Here is a 22,467-nt window from a genome sequence, read left to right as displayed (position 1 = left end):
AGAAAGACTTCAAATAAACACGTCAACCATAAACTTTTAGTTTATGGTTGACGCAGCTGGTAGGCCATTAGCTAACCTAACGTAGCAGGCGTAAAATAAACACCTGAAACTGTTGGGGGAAATTCTCTTCTGCACTGTTGAACTAATCTAGTAAATGTGGAGGAGGAGTTAAGATGGAGTGTCGCCTCGCTAACGTCCAAAAGCAGAAGTCGTGTTACAGGCTGTCTTTCCATTTCCCATGGAAACCGGAACATCTGTTTGTTGGGGACTCGGCAGAGGCTATCCATTAGCCAATCAGTGTTTCTCAAGGAGTTCAAAGCATGTGAATGCTCCCAACTGGTATTTACGACATCACAACTAATAACTTTCCCTCTTGGTTATGAACGCAGCATCAATATACACTACATGACCAAGAGTATGTGAACACTTGCTTGTCGAACGTCTCATTCCAAAATCATGGAAATTAATATGGAGTTTGCTCCTATAACAGCCTCCACTCTTATGGGAAGGCTTTCCACTAGATGTTTGAACATTGTTGCGGGGACTTCCATTCAGCCACAAGCGCATTAGTGAGGTCGGCACTGATGTTGGGCGATTAGGCCTGACTCGCAGTCGGCGTTCCAATTCATCCCAAAGGTGTTCAATGGGGTTGAGGTCAGGGCTCTGTGCAGGCCAGTCAAGTTCTTCCACACTGATCTCAACAAACCATTTCTGTATGGACCTTGCTTTGTGCACAGGGACATTGTCATGCTGTAAGAGGAAAGGGCCTTCCCCAAACTGTTGCCACAAAGTTGGAAGCATAGAATCGTCTAGAATGTCATTGTATGCTGTAGCGTTAAGATTTCCCTTCACTGGAACCAAGGGGCCTAGCCCGAATCATGAAAAACAGCCCTAGACCATTATTCCTCCTCCACCAAACTTTACAGTTGGCACTATGCATTGGGGCAGGTAGCGTTCTCCTGCGATCCGCCAAACTCAGATTCACCCGTCAGACTGCCATATGGTGAAGCATGATTCATCACTCCAGAGAATGCATTTCCACTGCTCCAGTGTCTAATGGCGCCGAACTTTACACTACCCCAGCCGACGCTTGCCATTGCGCATGGTGATCTTAGGCTTGTGTGCGACTGTTCGGCAATGGAAACCCATTTCATGAAGCTCCTGACTAACCGTTATTGTGCTGACCTTGCTTCCAGAGGCAGTTTGGAACTATATAGTGAGTGTTGCAACCGAGGACAGATAATTTTTATGCGCTTCATCACTCCGCACTGTTCTGTTCTGTGAGCTTTTGTGGCCTACCACTTCCCGGCTGAGCCGTTGTTGCTTCTAGATGTTTCCACTTCACAATAACAGCACTTACAGTTGACTGGGGCAGCTCTAGCAGGGCAGAAATATGATGAACTGACTTGTTGGAAAGGTTGCATCCTATGACGGTGCCACGTTGAAAGTCACTGAGCCCTTCAGTAAAGCCATTCTACTGACAATGTTTGTCTATGGAGATTGTATGGCTGTGTGCTCAATTGTATACACCTGTCAGCAACTGGTGTACCTTAAATAGCTGAATCCACTAATTTGAAGGGATGTCCACATACTTTTGTATATATAGTGCCAATAATTCTATCATCATTATTCCTGCTTACATGCAAAAAGTAAAGCCGGTAGTACCAGTGACTCACTCAATACAGAAGTGGTCAGATGATGCGGATGCTACGCTACAGGACTGTTTTGCTAGCAGAGAGTGGAATATGTTCCATTATTCATCCAATGGCATTGAGGAGTATACCACTGTTAAGATATTTTATCAAGGTTTAAGATAAATGATTAAATAATTCTACACAGAAACTTAACCATTAGGATTAGAGGTTATGTAGCATGGACAAGGGGTAATTAAAAATGGTAACCATTGTGGAAGAAAGGAATGTATGTTTGAACCGACCAAGCTATAACTCTGTTGAGATAAGAGAAGACAGCAAGAGCCCCTCTAGGTTTTCCGTATCTGGGGGGGAACTGGAACTGTCAGCTAAGTGGTAATAAACTGTGGTGAGACTTCAGGAGATAATCCAGATATAGTGTGTAAATGTATGTGCGTTAGTGTGTTGGAATGGACTTTTGGTCAGCTTTGTCCTTGTCAGAGAAGAGGAGGGACCTTTAGAAAGCTATGACGCTATGTGGGAGATATATACACTAATGTAAATTATATTTTGATCTAGAGCTCTCTCGAGAATAAACGCTATTGATTAATTTGGTGGCTGGTCTTTGTCTATTTTATGCAAATAAGAACCTTACAAATTCTTATAAACGGACAGAGTGTTTGCTTTGTTATAATTAAATTGGTTAACGAACACATAGGAATCAAATTCCTTTAACAACCACCTCAGTCACCGGCTTCATCAATAAGTGCATCAATGACATCGTCCCCACAGTGACCGTACATACATATCCCAACCAGAAGCAATGGATTACAGGCAACATCTGCACCGAGCTAGAAGCTAGAGCTGCTGCTTTCAAGGAGCGGGGGTCTAATCCAGACGCTTATAAAAAATCCCGCTATGCCCTCAGATGAACCATCAAACAGGCAAAGCGTCAATACAGGACTAAGATTGAATCCTACTACACTGGCTCTGACAATCGTCGGATGTGACAGGGCTTGGAAACTATTACAAACTACAAAAGGAAACCCAGCCGCGAGCCTACCAGACAGGCTAAATGCCTTTTATGCTCGCTTCGAGGCAAGCAACACTGAAACATGCATGAGTGCACCAGCTGTTCCGGATGACTGTGTGATCACGCTCGCTGTAGCTGATGTGAGCAAGACGTTTAAACATGTCAACATTCACAAGGCTGGCGGATTACCAGACGGAATACCAGAACGTGTACTCCGATTATGCGCGGACCAACTGGCAAGTGTCTTCACYGACGTTTTCAACCTCTCCCTGACCAAGTCTGTAATACCTACATGTTTCAAGCAGACCACCATAGTCCCTGTGCCCAAGAAAGCGAAGGTAACCTGCCTAAATTATTACCACCCCGTAGCACTCACATTGGTAGCCATGAAGTCCGTTGAAAGGCTGGTCATGGCTCACATCAACACCATCATCCCGGAAACCCTAGGCCCACTCTAATTCGCATACCGCCCCAACAGTTCCACAGATTACACAATCTCAATTGCACTCCACACTACCCTGTCCCACCTGGACAAAAGAAACACCTATGTGAGAATGCTGTGCAGCACGCAGCTCAGCGTTCGACACCATAGTGCCCACAAAGCTCATCACTAAGCTAAGTACCCTGGGACTCAGCAACTGGATCCTGMACTTCATGACGGGCTGCCCCCAGGTGGTAAGGGTAGGCAGTAACACATCTGACACACTGATCTTCAACACGGGGGCCCCTCAGGGGTGTGTGCTTAGTCCCACCCTGTACTCCCTGTTAACCCACGACTGCGTGGCCAAGCACGACTCCAACACCATCATTAAGTTTGCTGATGACACAATGGTGGTAGGCCTGATCACCGACAACGATGAGACGGCCTATAAGGAGGAAGTCGGAGACCTGGCAGTGTGGTGCCAGGATAACAACCTCTCCCTCAATGTGAGCAAGACTAAGTAGATTATTGTGGACTACAGAAAAAGGAGGGCCGAACACGCCCCGATTCACATCGAGTGGGTCAAGAGTTACGTTTCTTGGTGTCTACATCACCAACAAACTATCATGGTCCAAACACACCAAGACAGTTGTGAAGAGGGCACAACAACGTATTTTCCCCTCAGGAGACTGAAAAKATTTGGCATGGGTCCCCAAATCCTCAAAAAGTTCTAAAGCTGCACAATTGAGAGCATCTTGACCGGTTGTTAACTGCTCGACATCCGACCGTAAGGCGCTACAGACAGTAGTGCATACGACCCAAGACATCACTGGGGCCAAGTTTCCTGCCATTTAGGACCTACAGTGGGGAGAACACGTATTTGATACACTGCCGATTTTGCAGGTTTTCCTACTTACAAAGCATGTAGAGGTCTGTAATTTTTATCATAGGTACACTTCAACTGTGAGAGACGGAATCGAAAACAAAAATCCAGAAAATCACATTGTATGATTTTTAAGTATTTAATTTGCATTTTATTGCATGACATAAGTATTTGGTCACCTATCAACCAGTAACAATTCCGGCTCTCACAGACCTGTTAGTTTTTCTTTAAGAAGCCCTCCTGTTCTCCACTCATTACCTGTATTAACTGCACCTGTTTGAACTCGTTACCTGTATAAAAGACACCTGTCCACACACTCAATCAAACAGACTCCAACCTCTCCACAATGGCCAAAACCAGAGAGCTGTGTAAGGACATCAGGGCTAACATTGTAGACCTGCACAAGGCTGGGATGGGCTACAGGACAATAGGCAAGCAGCTTGGTGAGAAGGCAACAACTGTTGGCGCAATTATTAGAAAATGGACAAAGTACAAGATGACGGTCAATCACCCTCGGTCTGGGGCTCCATGCAAGATCTCACCTCGTGGGGCATCAATGATCATGAGGAAGGTGAGGGATCAGCCCAGAACTACACCGCAGGACCTGGTCAATGACCTGAAGAGAGCTGGGACCATGGTCTCAAAGAAAACCATTAGTAACACACTACGCCGTCATGGATTAAAATTCTGCAGCGCACGCAAGGTCCCCCTGCTCAAGCCAGCGCATGTCCAGGCCCGTCTGAAGTTTGCAAATGACCATCTGGATGATCCAGATGAGGAATGGGAGAAGGTCATGTGGTCTGATGAGACAAAAATAGCTTTTTGGTCTAAACTCCACTCGCCGTGTTTGGAGGAAGAAGAAGGATGAGTACAACCCCAAGAACACCATCCCAACCGTGAAGCATGGAGGTGGAAACATCATTCTTTGGGGATGCTTTTCTGCAAAGGGGACAGGACGACTGCACCGTATTGAGGGGAGGATGGATGGGGCCATGTATCGCGAGATCTTGGCCAACAACCTCCTTCCCTCAGTAAGAGCATTGAAGATGGGTCGTGGCTGGGTCTTCCAGCATGACAACGACACGAAACACACAGCCATGGCAACTAAGAAGCATCTCAAGGTCCTGGAGTGGCCTAGCCAGTCTCCAGACCTGAACCCAATAGAAAATCTTTGGAGGGAGCTGAAAGTCCGTATTGCCCAGCGACAGCCCCGAAACCTGAAGGATCTGGAGAAGGTCTGTATGGAGGATTGGGCCAAAATCCCTGCTGCAGTGTGTACAAACCTGGTCAAGAACTACAGGAAACATATGATCTCTGTAATTGCAAACAAAGGTTTCTGTACCAAATATTAAGTTCTGCTTTTCTGATGTATCAAATACTTATGTCATGCAATAAAATGCTAATTAATTACTTAAAAATCATACAATGTGATTCTCAGGATTTTTGGATAAAAATTACAGACYTCTACATGCTTTGTAAGTAGGAAAACCTGCAAAATCGGCAGTGTATCAAATACTTCCTTCTCCCCACTGGTATATACTAGGCGGTGTCAGAGGAATGCCCTAAAAATTGTCAAAGACTCCAGTCACCCAAGTCGTAGACTGTTCTCTCTGCTACCGCACGGGAAGCGGTACCAGAGTTACAAGTCTTAGTCCAAAAGACTCCTTGACAGATTCCACCCCCAAGCCATAACACTGCTGAACAATTAATCAAATGGCCAACCGGACTATTTGCATTGACACCCCCCCTTTTGTTTTTACACTGCTGCTACTCACTGTTGATTATATATGCATATGCATTGGCTAACCTGTATCCCCGCACATTGACTCGGTACCGTACAATGTATATAGTCTCATTATTGTTATTGTTTTATTTTTATTCTTAAGAAAATAGTTAACTGCATTGTTGGTTAAGAGCTTTTAAGTAAGGATTTCACGGTAAGGTGTACACCTGTTGCATGTGACAAATAAGATTTGATTTAGTGTAGCTATAAATCACTTAGTTAGCTGTGTTTACACAGGGAGCCCAATTCTGATGTTTTGCCCAATTATTGACAAAAGATCTGATCTGTTTGGTCAAAATATCAATACTTTGGCAAAGGATAAGATATGGGCTGCCAGTGTAAATGCAACCGTAGTTGCTGTGGGAATGACGAAAAAAAGAAAGTAAAAATCTTCATACAAAGTTTCGCAAGATGGCAGCACCACTTAACATTGCTACCATTTCACGAGTATAASCGGCATATATCCAATCATCGGTCGTTTTATTATACCGTTCACTAAAACGCATTACCATTGGATAATTTTCTTCCGCGCTTACCCTATACAAACAAGATGGCTGGGGTTGTTGAACTCCAGAAATTGAAGGTGAGAACTATTTAAAAAGGAATCAAATCCAATACATAAGTAATTCCTTATAGTCTGGCATCGTGTAAAATGTATAAGTAATTTACGTACTGTACGGTTTACCACTCCACTCACTAGATAACGTAGTTGTGCGGTAGTAATACACCGTGTGATTTGCCTGCAAATGGAAGCTAGCTACCTAACACAGCTGCCTGCTAGTGTTAGCTAGCTAACTAACGCGCACGTTCGTTACTGTAAAACATTAAATAACCGAGAGCGTCGTCATTTGACCAGCTAGTTGCACGAATTAATTTAGCTAATAAATACATTTTACCTAGCAAAGTAATTGTATTCTTAGCTAGTTCTGGTAGCTACCTAGTTTGATTAATCAGGCTGTAATACACAATTGGTATATAAAGCTTTATAGCCGATTTATTTATGCTTGATCTGGCAATGCGAGCGGAAGCTCCGTACGGAAGGTGACACGATTGCGACGCCTCGGGTGGCTTGTGGAAGCCAAATCGAGCTTCGCACGGCGATGCTTCCTCTTCCGCTAGGAGGTTTAACGGCGGTTGGCATCAAATAAATGTTGGATTACCGCCACCTACTAAACTGAAATATAGATCCCTTTAATGTTGCTCGAAAAAAATAACACAAATACCATATCATCTAATACTACACACACACACAGAACAAAAACATACTCCACTATTTAAACATATTTAGTCCTACTTCAGGCCAACAGTCTGATGGAACACGACCACTTAACAGGCTCCCGAGTGGCGCAGCTGTCAAAGGCACTGCATCCATGCTGTATCACATCCGGCTGTGATTGGGAGTCCCATAGTGCGGCGCACAATTGGCCCAGCGTCGTCCGGGTCAGGATTTGGCAGGGGTAGGCCGTCATTGTAAATAAGAATTTGTTCTAAACTGACTTGCCTGGTTAAATAATCAAAATCAAATTGATTTATATAGCCCTTCTTACATCAGCTGATATCTCAAAGTGCTGTACAGAAACCCAGCCTAAAACCCCAAACAGCAAGCAATGCAGGTGTAGAAAGCACGTGGCTAGGAAAAACTCCCTAGAAAGGCCAAAACCTAGGAAGAAACCTAGAGAGGAACCAGGCTATGAGGGTGGCCAGTCCTCTTCTGGCTGTGCCGGGTGGAGATTATAACAGACATGGCCAAGATGTTCAAATATTCATAAATTACCAGCATGGTCAAATAATAATAATCACAGTAGTTGTTGAGGGTGCAGCAAGTCAGCACCTCAGGAGTAAATGTCAGTTGGCTTTTCATAGCCGATCATTAAGAGTATCTCTACCGCTCCTGCAGTCTCTAGAGAGTTGAAAACAGCAGGTCTGGGACAGGTAGCACGTCCGGTGAACAGGTCAGGGTTCCATAGCCGCAGGCAGAACAGTTGAAACTGGAGCAGCAGCACGGCCAGGTACACTGGGGACAGCAAGGAGTCGTCATGCCAGATGGTCCTAGGGCTCAGGTCCTCCGAGAGAGAAAGAGAGAATTAGAGAGAGCATACTTAAATTCACACAGGACACCGGATAAGACAGGAGAAGTACTCCAGATATAACAAACTGACCCTGCCCCCCCGACACATACTACTGCAGCATAAATACTGGAGGCTGAGACAGGAGGGGTCAGGAGACACTGTGGCCCCATCCGATGATACCCCCGGACAGGGCCAAACAGGAAGGATATAACCCCACCCACTTTGCCAAAGCACAGCCCCCCAACATAGAGGGATACCTTCAACCACCCATTACCATCCTGAGACAAGGCCGAGTATAGCCCACAAAGATCTCCGCCACGGCACAACCCAAGGGGGGGGCGCCAACCCAGACTGGAAGATCACGTTAGTGACTCAACCCACTCAAGTGACGCACCCCTCCTAGGGACTGCATGAAAGAGCACCAGTAAGCCAGTGACTCAGCCCCTGTAATAGGGTTAGAGGCAGAGAATCCCAGTGGAGAGAGGGGAACCGGCCAGGCAGAGACAGCAAGGGCGTATGAAGTATGAATGCTCTGGCCAGTGGTGTAAAGTACTTAAGTATAAATACTTTAAAGTACTACTTAATTCATKTTTTGGAGTACTTTACTATGTATATTTTGGACAACTTTTACTTCACTACATTCTTAAAGAATATAATGTACTTTTTACTCCATACATTTTCCCTGACACCCATAAGTACTCTTTACATTTTTAATACTTTGCAGGACATGAAAATTGTCCAATTCACGCAATTATCAAGAGGTCATCCCTACTGCCTCTGATCTGGTGGACTCAATAAACACATGCTTCGTTTGTAAATTGTGTATGAGTGTTGGAGTGTGCTCCTGGCTATCTGTAAACAAAAAAAATATGAAATTTGTGCTGTCTGGTTTGCTTAATATAAGTAATTTGAAAGATTTATACTTTTACTTTTAATACTTAAGTGTATATTAGCAATAACATGTACTTTTGATACTTAAGTATATTTAAAAGTATCTTTACTTTTACTCAAGTATGACAATTGAGTATTTTTTCCCACAACTGACCGTATCGCCATAAATGGTGTATGGCCAATGCAGAAAACGGATTAACCATACAGAGCCTTTAACGCCTCATGTCCACCAGATGCATCGACGTCTTTGCAGCGGAAAATATTAATTGTCAATGGTACAGTCCACAATGATACGTTGGGAATGCCGCACTAGGCTGCAGTGCGTTCTGTGTACCGCATGCGTTCAATATTTTCAACTAGTGGTTGCTTTACTGTGCGGTGGTACAAACGAAGGTACACACAGACTTTTAGCTAGTTGAAAAGTGAAGAACGTGTGTCAAGTACGGAAAATGCGGGCTTGACATCCAGCAAAACAAAACTCATATGCACCTGGTGGACATCGGGTGTTAGCTCTTGAAAACTGCCTTCTCCCTTGCCTGGAAACCCTATTGCATTGAGTTCTACGTCAGGCAGATGGTCTGTTGCCAATGGCTGCATTGTTGTGCCAAAACTCTTTACTAATGTGGTAGCCATGTTTTTATGACTGATTTAGTGAATTTTTTTGTAGTTGACCTTTTTATATAAATGCAATCAATGTTAATTGACAGCTGTATTATATGCATACGCTCTTCACTAAAAGTCTTCTACATTTGTTGACCCTACCTTCTTCAGTTGGCTGAGCTCAAGCAGGAGTGTGCTGTGAGGGGATTGGCCGTGAAAGGAAACAAAGGTGACCTTATTGGCCGGTTGCAGGCGTACCTTGAGGAGCATGGTATGATGGACTTGTCTTTCTTCCACTAACACTTACTCTTTTCTTACCAGCACTGATTGTAAAATGTAGCCTAAATTAGTAACAAAAAAAACAAAACAAAAAGTTTTATGAAGGCATAATGTTCCCCTGCCCTGTGAATGAAGTGATGGGTAGTTCACTTCAGTTCCAAATATTAGCATAATGTATTGTCATGTTTAGGTGTCGGTATGTCTGTGGTTTCTTATTTTTGCTCAGTAACAAACACTTTCTTTCCCTAAGATCGACATTTTCTCTTGATTTGTTTCTGAACTCACCTTAACAAAACCACTGCAATATATACCTTACTCTTTCTTGGATGTTGTCATGAAATGTCTTGATTTCTCCAATAACTGAACCTTGGTTTGGTAGATGTATGTAGCATTATTCTCTCCGACAGATGGCGTATACATTCTCTTCTGTACTATGCTCGGTTAAATATTCTTGTTTTTCAGCCAACTTGTCTTGAAAATGTGAGGAACATTTTGTGTTTTACCTTTTATGTTCCAGAAGATGAGGTGAACGAAGAGGAGGTTTTGGGAGAGTTGGAGGTAAGCATGTGAAACATGTTTAATAAAAATATGATTGTTTAAAGACTTATTTTTTCAGAAATTTTACTCTTATAATATTTCAGAATATTTAAAATTGTGCTGATTACCTGCTTGGTGTATATTTACAGGACAATCCTAAAGAGGAGGAAATCAGTGAAACACCTGCAGAAGTGGCAGTAGAAGAGGCAGCTGTACCTGAAAAGTCAGTACTCTATTTGTTACTCAAACCTACCTATAGGATGTTTCATGTCCTAATGACTGATGGTTATTATGTGATTGAAGTGGGCCTAGCCTAATCATTGTTATCGTGATTCTCATGGCAAATTCAGCAGTTTTTCAACATGTTAAGATAAAGCTTGATGTTGGCATCTTCCTTTTTTAGTCTTTGAATGTCAGTCATGATCAATTTATGTTGTCATACGGTATGTACAAGATGTCTTTGGGGGATTATTTCACTGGATGTGCAGTGGATTATTTTTAACCAATAGAGGGCAGGCTAGGTTTACAAAGTTTTCCACTGGATAGTTTATTCAACTTCACATTTTGTCTTGCTTTAGGGATGCTGAGAAGCAAGTTGTAAAAATCACTGCCCCATCAGTTACGGATGAGGTATGTAGTACAATATTCTAATTGTGTGCATGATGCACACAATAACTGCATTAAATAGCTAGATTTAAAATCTTGTTTTCATCATCAGCTCTGGGTCGTTCCATTTAATTTCAATCAGTTTTGACTCAGCCCATTTGATTTGACTGAAACCTTCTATATATATTTGCCCATGGTCGAAGTGGTCAGAAAGTTACTTTTTGGAACTGAAAGACAAAACATTTAGGTGATGGAGGTGCTAAAAATTCACCCATTTTGCATACCCCATCCTACCATGAGACATCCATGTCTTCATCAGTGGAAAAGATAAACAGTTGAGTTTGATATAATTTAAAAGCTTACAAACAGGGTTGTCAAACTATTTTATAATTTATAGATAAATAAACATTGTCATTTTTTTTCTCCTTTAACATCAATTATCTAAAAACACCTGAAGTCAGATGTTTTTCATTTTCGCATATTTTGTAGATTAGACCCTATTTGACGTAATCTCAGGGGTTTGTGATGTGCCTGCCTTCGGTTGAGACACAGCATACTCTTGAATACAGTGTGGGTGTAATTTAAATAATAGAAATATAATTCATAGAATGGACATATCCCTTTAGACTAAGGGCTGTGGCAGTCATGACATTTTTTTCAGCCGGTTATTGTCATTCAAAAGACTGCTGGTCTCATGGTAATTGACAGTTAATGAACATAAACACATTTAGCAGCTCCATGCATACAAGCCGCTGATACGCGCCTTTGGAACATCTAGATAAAACATTTTTTTAAGTCTAACAAATCAATTTAATATACACCATCACAAAAAAAAACATTATTTTAGACCGGTCTAAAGAAACATTATGATACAAAGAAAATGTATTTCAAAAGTAAATAATGAGTTGGCCTACTGTGTGTTATCTGGCTATGTGCCATTCCATAGGCTGTCAGCTTGTTCGTTTAGCAGATAGGATATGCTTATAAGTCCCGTGCCATTATTTCATATTATATGATTTTATAGTAGGAATAATATAATTTAACTTAGCAGAATAAAATAGAAAATATATTTTTCCCATTCCAGAGTGCACATATGAAGTGGCTATGTTGAGCGTAAAAGTGATCATTTGAAACAGGTCCTATATGCTAGATTTAGAGTTATTTGGCCACTTTAGTTGTGAATGATACAAACCTTAGAATGTCTTAGAAATCAGAACATACAGTATATGGGCTGCATGGCGCGACTATAGGCTATTGATGATTTGTGAAAGTCCCCCAAAAAGTTTGCGCTCTGTTCTTTGCCTCAAGTTGCATACGCTGTTCTCTCATAAAGTGATCATATACTGAACAAAAATAAGAACGCAACATGCAAAAATGTATGATTTTGTTGAGTTTCCGTTCATATAAGGAAATCAGTCAATTGAAATAAATATATTAGGCCATAATCTATGGATTTCACATGACTGGGCAGGGGGCGCAGCCATGAGTGGGCCTGGGAGGGCTTAGGCCCACCCACTTGGGAGCCAGGCCCAACCAATCAGAATGAGTTTTTCCCCACAAAAGGGATTTATTACAGACAGAATTACTCTTCAGTTTCATCAGCTGTCCGGGTGGCTGGTCAATCCCGCAGGTGAAGAAGCTGAATATGGAGGAGTTGGGCTGGTGTGGTCTGTGGTTGTGAGGCCGGTTGGACGTACTGCCAAATTCTCCAAAACGACTTATGGTAGAAAAATTAACATTAAATTATCTGGCAACAGCTCTGGTACACATCCCTGCAGTCATCATGCCAATTGCACGCTCCCTTAGAACTTGATACAACTGTGGCATTGTGTTGTGTGACAAAACTGCACATTTTAGAGTGGCCTTTTATTGTCCCCAGCACAAGGTGCACCTGTGTAATGATCATGCTGTTTAATCAGCTTCTTGATATGCCACACCTGTCTTGGCAAAGGAGAAATGCTCACTAACTGAAATGTAAACAAATATGTGCACAAAATTTGAGCGAAATAAGCTTTTAATGCGTATGGAACATTTCTGGGATCTTTTATTTCAACTCATGAAACATGGGACCAACACTTTTACATGTTGTGTTTTATATTTTTGTTCAGTATATTTTCACCCATCAGACTAGTCTCAATTTAATCTTGTCTTTACTAAAATGTCAAATTAATTTAGATTTAAAATGGCCAATTATCAAAGGGGCAGGGTAAAAAATACATGTCATCAGTATGCACTCGAATAGCGAATGGAGACTGCTTAGTTTTTTTTCAGTCTGGGTAGCGTTCTCCGGTTATTTCACTCCATGCATCATCCATTGTTTGAGGATGCAGCCTCTTGCTCAGCAACGTTATATTCCTCCCAAACGCTGAATGCCATGGGTTCTCCAAACCTATTCCTGCAGCTACCCAGTGCTTAATTGGGAAATTGAGTGAAATCTATTCAGGAACATCGATAGTAACATGTTTTCCCAACAAAACATATTTCACCAAACTGTTGACAGCCCCTCTGTGTGCTCGAGAAGGAAATGAAGGCGAGATAGGAGATGGAAATGCACTGTGGTGAGATAGTCTGTACCTAAAGGTAATGTGTCAGCCTATTCATTATATATTCAAAAACAAATGTACTATAATTGTAGGCTAACCCTGTAAGCCGACCTGTAAAATCAATACACTAACAACATCGCCTAGTCCTAGGCCTACATGTTCTCTCCCAGACTCATGGATAGAACGTTTGGAGGATAGCATAAGGTAGCTAACCAGTCTATCAAATATGCATAATTATACAGTCCACACTCAAAGAAGATTACTAGAATTTGTTTTATTTTGGAGTATACGCTAGACCAATTATGTAAAGACATCTTAAATCCGTTTGGAAAAAATTATAATTTCTGCCATGCGTAATATGCGGTAGGCTATGTATTGTATAACTTATTTCAGGCTTGAGCTCATGTATAAGCCTATGGGTATACATAAGCTCTAATATGCCTTTTGGGTGTTTTTAATTAATCATCACCTTAGAATGCACTGCCCATTTCGTTGTGTTATGCTTTGAAACAACATCCACAACGACCATGTTTTCCACTCAGTTTCAACCTAGTGATCAATTTGAAGAAAAAGTACAATCACACTGAGGTGAGTTTTAAAAGCAAGGAACTGTTTTGATGATGTGTTTGTGATTTATGATTTCATTTACACTGTCAGAGTGGTTAGAGGGACAATAGAGCCCTTAGTACCAGGCCATTAGTGACCTGATGGTCATTAGTGAGTTGGGTACTACCAATGTATGTCATGTGGAATTTTACTGCGGTCATAACTCATGACCGCAGGTGTGGTGGTAATATGGTCACCGCAACAGCCCTACTGCAATTTAGTTCGTACATCATTAACATTTTAATTGAGTACACATTTTTACTTCTAATTACTACCACAATGATGGCCACCGGTCCACCCACAGTCGAATGTCAACTTAAATGGTAATGTAAAGTCTGTTATCTGTACAGCGTATTCAGAAAGTATTCAGACCTCATCACTATTTTGTTATGTTACAGCCTTATTTTAAATGGATTAAATTGATGAGGGAAAAAACAATCTACACACACAACCCCATAATGACAAAGCAAAAACTGTTTTTTAGAAATGTTTGCAATCAACTGAAATATAACATTTACATAAGTGTTCAGACCTTTTACTCAGTACTTTGTTGATGCATCTTCGGCAGGGATTACAGCCTCGAGTGTTCTTTGGTATGACGCTACAAGCTTGGCACACCTGTATTTGGGGAGTTTCTGCCATTCTCTGCAGATCCTCTCAAGCTCTGTCAGGTTGGATGGGGAGCCTTGCTGCACAGCTTTTTTTCAGGTCTCTCCATAGATGTTCGATCGGGTTCAAGTCCGGCCTCTGGCTGGGCCACTCAAGGACATTCCGAGACTTGTACCGAAGCCACTCCTGTGTTGTCTTGGCTGTGTGCTTAGGGTTGTTGTCCTGTTGGAAGGTGAACCTTTGCGCCTGTCTGAGGTCCTTAGCATTCTGGAGCAGGTTTTCATCAAGGATCTCTCTGTACTTTGCTCCGTTCATCTTTCCCTCGATCCTGACTAGTCTCCCAGTCCCTGCCGCTGAAAAACATCCCCACAGCATGATTCTGCCACCACCGTGCTTCACCGTCTTCAATGGTTCCAGGTTTCCTCTAGACATGATGCTTGGCATTCAGGCCAAAGAGTTCAATCTTGGTTTCATCAGACCAGAGAATCTTGAGTCCTTTAGGGGTCTTTTGGCGAACTCCAAGCGGGCTATCAAATCCAAATCAGATTTTATTTGTAACATGCACCGCATACAACATGCTTACTTACAAGCCCTTAACCAATAATGTTTTAATAAGTTAAGGAAAAAAAGTGTTAAATAGAAAGTAAAAGTAACAAATAATTCAACAGCGGAGGTAAAATAACAAACGAGGGGTACCGGTACAGAGTCAATGTGCGGGGGCACCGGTTAGTCGAGGTAATTGGGGTAATATGTACATGTAGGTATAGTTAAAGTGACTATGCATAGATTATAAACAGAGAGTAGCAGCAGCTTAAAAGAGGGGTCTGGGTAGCACTTTGATTAGCTGTTCAGGAGTCTTATGGCTTGGGGGTAGAAGCTGTTAAGAAGCCTTTTGGACCTCGACTTGGAGCTCCGGTACCGCTTGCTGTGCGGTAGCAGAGAGAACAGTTTATGACTAGGGTGGCTGGAGTCTTTCAATCTGGCCACTCTACCATAAAGGCCTGATTGGTGGAGTGCTGCAGAGATGGTTGTCCTTCTGGAGGGTTCTTTCATCTCGACAGAGGAACTCTGGAGCTCTCTGAGGGTCACCTCCCTGACCAAGGCCCTTCTCCCCTGATTGCTCAGTTTGGCCGGGCGGCCAGGTCTAGGAAGAGTCTTGGTGGTTCTAAACTTATTCCATTTAAGAATGATGGAGGCTAATGTGTTCTTGGGGACCTTCTATGCTGCAGAAATGTTTTGGTACCCTTCTCCAGATCTGTGCCTCGACACAATCCTGTCTGAGCTCTACAATTCCTTCGACCTCATGGCTTGGTTTTTGCTCTGACATGCACTGTCATCTGTGGGACCTTTTATGTAGACAGGTGTGTGCCTTTCCAAATCATGTCCAATCAGTTTAATTCAAAATCCCATTTATTAGCCAAAACATGACTCCCACCTTGTATTCAAGATCATGCTGTGTCTCAACCAATGGCGTGCACAACACAAAACACCCGATGATGTAAAATAGGGTCTAAGCTACAACATATGCGAAAATGAAAACATGCTTCTTCTTTTTTTTAGATAATTCAAGTTAAAGGTTAAAAAATAAAAAATGTATTAACCATTTTTTCCAAGAAATTATCAAATAGTTTGACAACCCTGTTTGTAAGCTTTTAAATTATATCAAACTCAACTGTTTATTTTTTCCAGTGATGAAGACATGTATGTCTCATGGTAGGGTGGGGTATGCAAAATGGGTCAACTGACCAACTCTTTCTGGTAAATGTTTTGGCATTCAAGTCCAAAAACTACTTCTACCATTGGCAAATATGCATAGAATCTTTCATTCAAATCCAAAGGGGTTCGGTCAAAAAGTTATTGAAATCAAATGGAATGACCCCTCTTGTAATCCACACTGTGTTGGAATGTGAAACTGATCTATTGTAGGGCTGACCGCAGTTAGTCAACTATTCGATTGTTTGGTCGTTAGGTTGTTGATCGACCAAGATTGTGTTAGTGCTCGACTAAAACAATCTCGGTCGACCAACAGCCTAACGACCAAACAGTCGACCAGTCGACTAATATATACATTACAAGTTTGGACACATCTACTCATTACATGTATGATAATTGTATAATAATTGTGAAGACATCAAAACTATGTAGTAACCAAAAAAGTGACTACCTCATGAAGCTCAACCAGCTTCATGAGGTAGTCACCTGGAATGCTTTTCCAATAGTCTTGAAGGAGTTCCCACATATGTTAAGCACTTGTTAGGTGCTTTTCCTTCACTCTGCGGTTCAACTCATCCTAAACCCATCCTAAACCATCTCAATTGGGTTGAGGTTGGGTGATTTGTGGAGGCCAGGTCATCAGATGCACTCCATCACTCTCCTTCTTGGTCAAATAGCCCTTACACAGCCTGGAGGTGTGTTGGGTCATTGTCCTGTTGAACAACAAATGATAATCCCACTAAGCGCAATCCTGATGGGATGACGTATCGCTGCAGAATGCTGTGGTAGCCATGCTGGTTAAGTGTGCCTTGAATTCTAAATTATTCCCTGACAGTGTCACCAGCAATGGACCCCCCACTATCCCACCTCCTCCATGCTTCACGGTGGGAACCACACATGCGGAGATCTTCCGTCTCACAAAGATGCGTGGTTGGAACCAAAAATCTCAAATTTGGACTGGTCAGAAGAAAATGTAGTCAATTTCAGAAGAAAATAATAGCATACTCTGTTGTCCTGATGTGGCTATGCCAAATGGCTGTGGGCTACTCTAGTTAATTTAGCAGACAAGATTGGCTTATAATTCCGTGGCATTATTTATATTTTATATTATGAAGAATACAATTGAACAAAGCTGAATAAAATATAATTATTTTCTCCAAATGCACATGCGGCTATTTTTGAGTTATTAATTTCACTTTAGTTCTTCAAACATTGGGCTATATGTTTTGATTTTAAAACATTGATTGTAAGGCTATATGATGAGAGTAATGATGACCTGAAAAAAGTTGCTTGAAAGGCATGAGCACTGATTTGTTTTTTGCGCAGGCTGTACACGCGCCATCAGTCTCTCATTCACAATTTGACAAGCACTTGATAATGCTTTGAATTTCACGGCGGCATCCCCTTTGTGGCCGCAATGCACCCTAAAAAAATCTATGCCTTTTTACGTCCCGGAGTGCTGCGTTGGGTCCTTCTCCCTGAGTGTGCTCACACGGTTCTCCATCACGTGATCGGGTCATTATCACAGGCTACAAGACAGACGCATCGGGGATGCAACTGCACGCGTCCTAATCCAATTCCAAGGTGCATATTGAAGATATTGGAAGAACCGTCCACATTTACTTTTCTTCAGCCAAGAAGATGAGTAGGGATAACAAACAGCAAAAGCACTATTCTATGTCATTCTACTATCCCCCATAGTACAAAAGTCGACATTCTGTTGTGCAAGAAATAAATATTCCAAGCATAGTCGGGGACAGTTGTGGGATGCGATACAACCGCTAGTATCAAAAAACCTTTTTAGGCAATGCGGCTGACACAACAGATGAAAACGTTTAGCTTAAAATGTTGATAAACTATTAGGCTATTTCTTCACATTATAAGCACAGCGATGTACACATGGTAGTAGGCTTTAAGTGCGAATGTTCCATTAGCGGAAGACACCATTATCAAAAGTGACCGCAAATGCAATTATGCATGTAATATTTTTATTATAAAGGTGCATTGCTATAGTAAAAATTATCTTCCCCAAACTTGAAACTATAGAGGTGCTTTTATATGCCAGATAGGCTCTACACCCCTTGTAAAGCAGATTCGTGTGCTTAATTTTAGGAAGTTATTTAGCCACTTTAGTTGTGATATAAACCTTTTTAAAACATATAGGCCAGGCTACATGAGGTGTGCGACTATGATTCGAAAAGGTCACAAAAAAAGGCATTGTTTCTTATGCTCGGCATCATACATAAGTGATAATATATAATTCACAAGTGATAGGTGATAGGCACCTATCAGACTTCTTGATTTAATCTTGTCTTTACATATACACTTTTTAAAAAACATTTTTATTTAACCTTAATTTATCTAGGCAAGTCAGTTAGGAACAAATTCCTATTTACAATGAAGGCCTACCGGCCAAACCCTCCCCTAGCCTAGATGACACTGGGCCAATAGGGAAGTGCACTATCAGACTCCCGATCACGGCCGGTTGTGATACAGCCTGGGATCGAACCAGGGTTTATAGTGACGCCTCTAGCACTGCGATGCAGTGCGTTAGACCGCTGTGCCACTCGGGAGCTCATATATATATATAAATAATATGTGACATTTGTTTTGATTTAGAATGGACCATTATCATGCACCTGCATCGAAACAACGTGGGCAACGGGAAAAATACACTTAAATAGCGAATGGAGGACGCTTTTCCCCATGGTTTATTTTCATGCCAGCCAGGTAGGCTGTACTCCGGTTGTAAATATTAGCAATGTGCTTAATATTAGGAAAGTTGAGAAATAAATATAGTAGGCGTAGCCTATAGAAAGCTGATGGGATCCTCCAATTTTTATTAGCGGCCATCACTCTGTTTCCTCACGCAAATGCCTAGCCTATTGAAATGTTGCGCAACATGAGCTCATGGGCTCTCATGAAGTGTTTGATTCGATTTTCGAATACATTTGCATTGATGCCAGAGTGATTAGAGGGACAATGGAGTGCTGAGTACCAGGCAGTAAGCAAGTTTGGTAGGTTACTAATAACCTGCAGCATCAGAGCTTGGAAAAGTCTAATTACCGTGACTAAAAGGTAATGTGGAATTTAACTGCCTTCATGACTCGTGACCGCAGGTGTGCCGGTAATACGGTCACTGCAACAGCACTATTCCTTTTCTGTGGCTGTCCTCATGACAGCCAGTTTCATCATAGGGTTGAATGGTTTTTACAACTGCACTTGAAACTTTCAAAGTTCTTGAAATGTTCCGCATTGACTGAACTTCATGTCTTAAAGTAATGATGGACTGTCGTTTCTCTTTGCTTATTTGAGCTGTTCTTGCCATAATGTGGACTTGGTCTTTTACCAAATAGGGCCATCTTCTGTATACCACCCCTACTTTGTCATAACACAACTGATTGGCTCAAACGCATTAAGAAGGAAATAAATTCCACAATTAACTTTTAACAAGGCACACCTGTTAATTGAAATGAATTCCAGGTGACTACCTCATGAAGCTGGTTGAGAGAATGCCAAGAGTGTGCAAAGCTGTCATCAAGGCAAAGGGTGGCTACTTTGAAGAATATCAAATATCAAATATATTTTGATTTGTTTAATACTTTTTTTGGTTACTATATGATTCCATATGTGTTATTTCGTCGTTTTGATGTCTTCACTATTATTCTACAATGTAGAAAATAGTAAAAATAAAGAAAAACCTTGAATGACTAGGTGTGTCCAAACTTTTGACTGACTGGTACTGTATATACATATATTTATATTTGCGCCCGTCTTAGTGAACTAATCCATTGCGGAGGCCTAGACGAAATGCCAATTTTTGCTTGATTAAAAAATGTGGTCGGTGGGTCCATATGGAGGGCGTGACGCAATTGTGGAGCTTTCAGAGGCATGATGTTTCCAAAGGGCCTCCCAAATGTTGTAACAATGCAGAGGGCTCTGTATAGCGCYGCATTGACATGATTGGTTGATGGTAGGTGGGGGCGGTACATCATGTAGGAAACACAAACTCACAACAGCTCTGCAATGCTCTGCGAAGCGCAGGAAGTAGGAATGGCCTGACTTCTGCTGAGGCCGTATCACCGTAAATGCTGCATGGCCAATGCAGACGTCGGATTGATCATGCGCCCAGATGCACAATGCACTTCTCTCTTCAGAATACGCTCTCTCCTGCCAATTTGTGCACATTCATTGTTTCTTAACTTCATTGTGTGAATTGTTTGTGTGTTAATTGTTAGTGTATATCAATTCCTTATTACATATATTACCAGTAATACATTTACCGTTCATTCCTACCATTTCTAATCTACAATGTTTGTTACTTTGGTTACTCCTGTCACATTGTTTGCAGAGTGCACAACCTATGCTACACTTGTGAGAAACAAGTTTTGTCAATTTAGTCATTGTTTTTTGTTTTGAGCGCTCCTGTAAATGTTGAGTAAGGATGCGCACGCATGGAAGTATGCCTATAGGCCACCTGGCCTGCGCTCAAATGTAGGCATATAAATGTGCCCATTTGGGGGGTCTGMTTAGTATTTCTGATTGGCTTAACGCACCACTACTAATGACCTGTGGAGCTTCTCAAAGTAATGTTTTCTTCACCACATACAGCAAGCAAACAGTCTGGTTTTACATCCATTGAGAATTACAATAGTTCCTCAATGTATTTAAAAAATCTTCCTATCTCTCTCCCTTTCGATAATCACTCAGCGTGAAAGGGAAAAATGTCATGCTCTGATCCAGTGGAAACGTCATAAAATTGGCCTACCTGATTACTTCTTATCAGTGCTTGACTTGGACTGAAATAGGTTCCGGTACTCATTTTGGGGGCAGTGACTATTTAGGTGCAGGAGCTCCACAATACTTTTGAGCTAATATTCTTTAAGGAACAGGTTTGAGGTTCCGGTACTCAGCTTCGGTGAGCTCCTGCCCAAGTCGAGCACTGCTTCTTATCCCTTGCGCAATTAGCCTACAGCTGTGTCTGTGCACGGGAAACTCGTAGGGCCCAGAATATTTTATACAATGTTACAAGTTCGCTAGTAGTATAAATATTTAACTTGTATCTATTTGTGTCCACAGAGGCTGCAGAAGAGGGCAGAGCGTTTCAACCTGCCTGCTACTGCTGATAGTAAGAAAGAGGCCCGCGCTGCCAGGTGAGCCCCTGGACCGAATTACACATTATAATGGATCATATGTTGGACCTCGCTTTGTGCACGAGAGCATTGTCATGCTAAAATAGGGAAGGGCCTTCCCCAAACTGTTGCCACAAAGTTGGAAGCACAGAATCGTCTAGAATGTCTAGAATCAAGGGGCCTAGCCCGAACCATGAAAAACAGCCCCAGACCATTATTCCTCCTCCACCAAACTTTACAGTTGGTGCTATGCATTCGGGCTGGTAGCGTTCTCCTGCCATCCACCAAACTCAGATTGGTCTGTCGGACTGCCAGATGGTGAAGCGTGATTCATCACTCCAGAGTATGCGTTTCAACTGCTCCAGAGTCCAATGCCGGCAAGCTTTGTTTCCAGAGGCAGTTTGGAACTTGGTAGTGAGAGTTGCAACCAAGGACAGACGATTTTTGCGCGCTGCACGATTCAGCACTCGGAGGTCCCTATCTGTGAGCTTGTATGGCCTACCACTTCGCGGCTGAGCTGTTGTTGCTCCTAGACGTTTCTATTTCATAATAACAGCACTTACAGTTGACCAGGGCAGAAATCTGATGAACTGACTTGTTGGAAAGGTGGCAATAGAAGAATCTTAACATTTATTCTAAAACCCACAGTCAGCCAGTGCAGAGACCTTAAAATCGGTGTAATGTGTGTTCTCCGTCTGTTCTTGGTCAGTGCCCGTTCTGCAGCATTCTTTATGTTTCTGACATTTGGGTGAGTGGCGGTGTGTCACGACCGAGAATCCCATGATTCTGCCCACATCCTAGGCAGCACACCTCATGTGTAGTGTGCCTTCCTGAGCTCGACGTACATCTCTGGAGTAGCCTGCCCTTCCATGTCCAGGAGGACCTAGGCCTGGTAGGCCTGGAGGAGGACCAGGATGTTCAGCATGGCTGCTGACTGGGCGGCTACCTTGTAAGACTTCTCTGCCAGGTAAGCGGTAATACGGCATGCTCTGGATGACAGCTGCGGCTTCTCTGCCCCGGAGGCTGTTGAGAGGTGTGAGGCTAAGGCTTCTTCGTGCAGGGGCATGGCCAGATTCCCCAGCTCGGGCTCTGTGTCGATCCTGGACCATGAGTTGAAGCTCTGGATGTGAG

The 22,467-nt window shown here is 42.4% G+C and overlaps 1 protein-coding gene across 1 annotated transcript in view; it reads left to right on the top strand.

Annotated features, from left to right (window-relative positions):
* Nucleotides 1-6,101: 6,101 nt before the first annotated feature.
* The window catches only part of LOC111965484 (SAP domain-containing ribonucleoprotein), a 60,976-nt gene continuing 44,610 nt past the window's right edge, over nucleotides 6,102-22,467 (top strand). Inside the window, exons 1-6 of the mRNA XM_023989663.2 lie at nucleotides 6,102-6,334; nucleotides 9,483-9,582; nucleotides 10,108-10,148; nucleotides 10,277-10,350; nucleotides 10,706-10,757; nucleotides 21,284-21,357. Of these exons, the coding sequence (XP_023845431.1) occupies nucleotides 6,302-6,334; nucleotides 9,483-9,582; nucleotides 10,108-10,148; nucleotides 10,277-10,350; nucleotides 10,706-10,757; nucleotides 21,284-21,357 (374 nt within the window). The 5' untranslated portion in view covers nucleotides 6,102-6,301. The remainder of the gene's footprint in view (nucleotides 6,335-9,482; nucleotides 9,583-10,107; nucleotides 10,149-10,276; nucleotides 10,351-10,705; nucleotides 10,758-21,283; nucleotides 21,358-22,467) is intronic.

The sequence above is a fragment of the Salvelinus sp. IW2-2015 genome, linkage group LG1 (assembly GCF_002910315.2).
Source record: "Salvelinus sp. IW2-2015 linkage group LG1, ASM291031v2, whole genome shotgun sequence".
Taxonomy (NCBI): domain Eukaryota; kingdom Metazoa; phylum Chordata; class Actinopteri; order Salmoniformes; family Salmonidae; genus Salvelinus; species Salvelinus sp. IW2-2015.
This window is presented reverse-complemented; position numbering and strand designations above follow the sequence as displayed.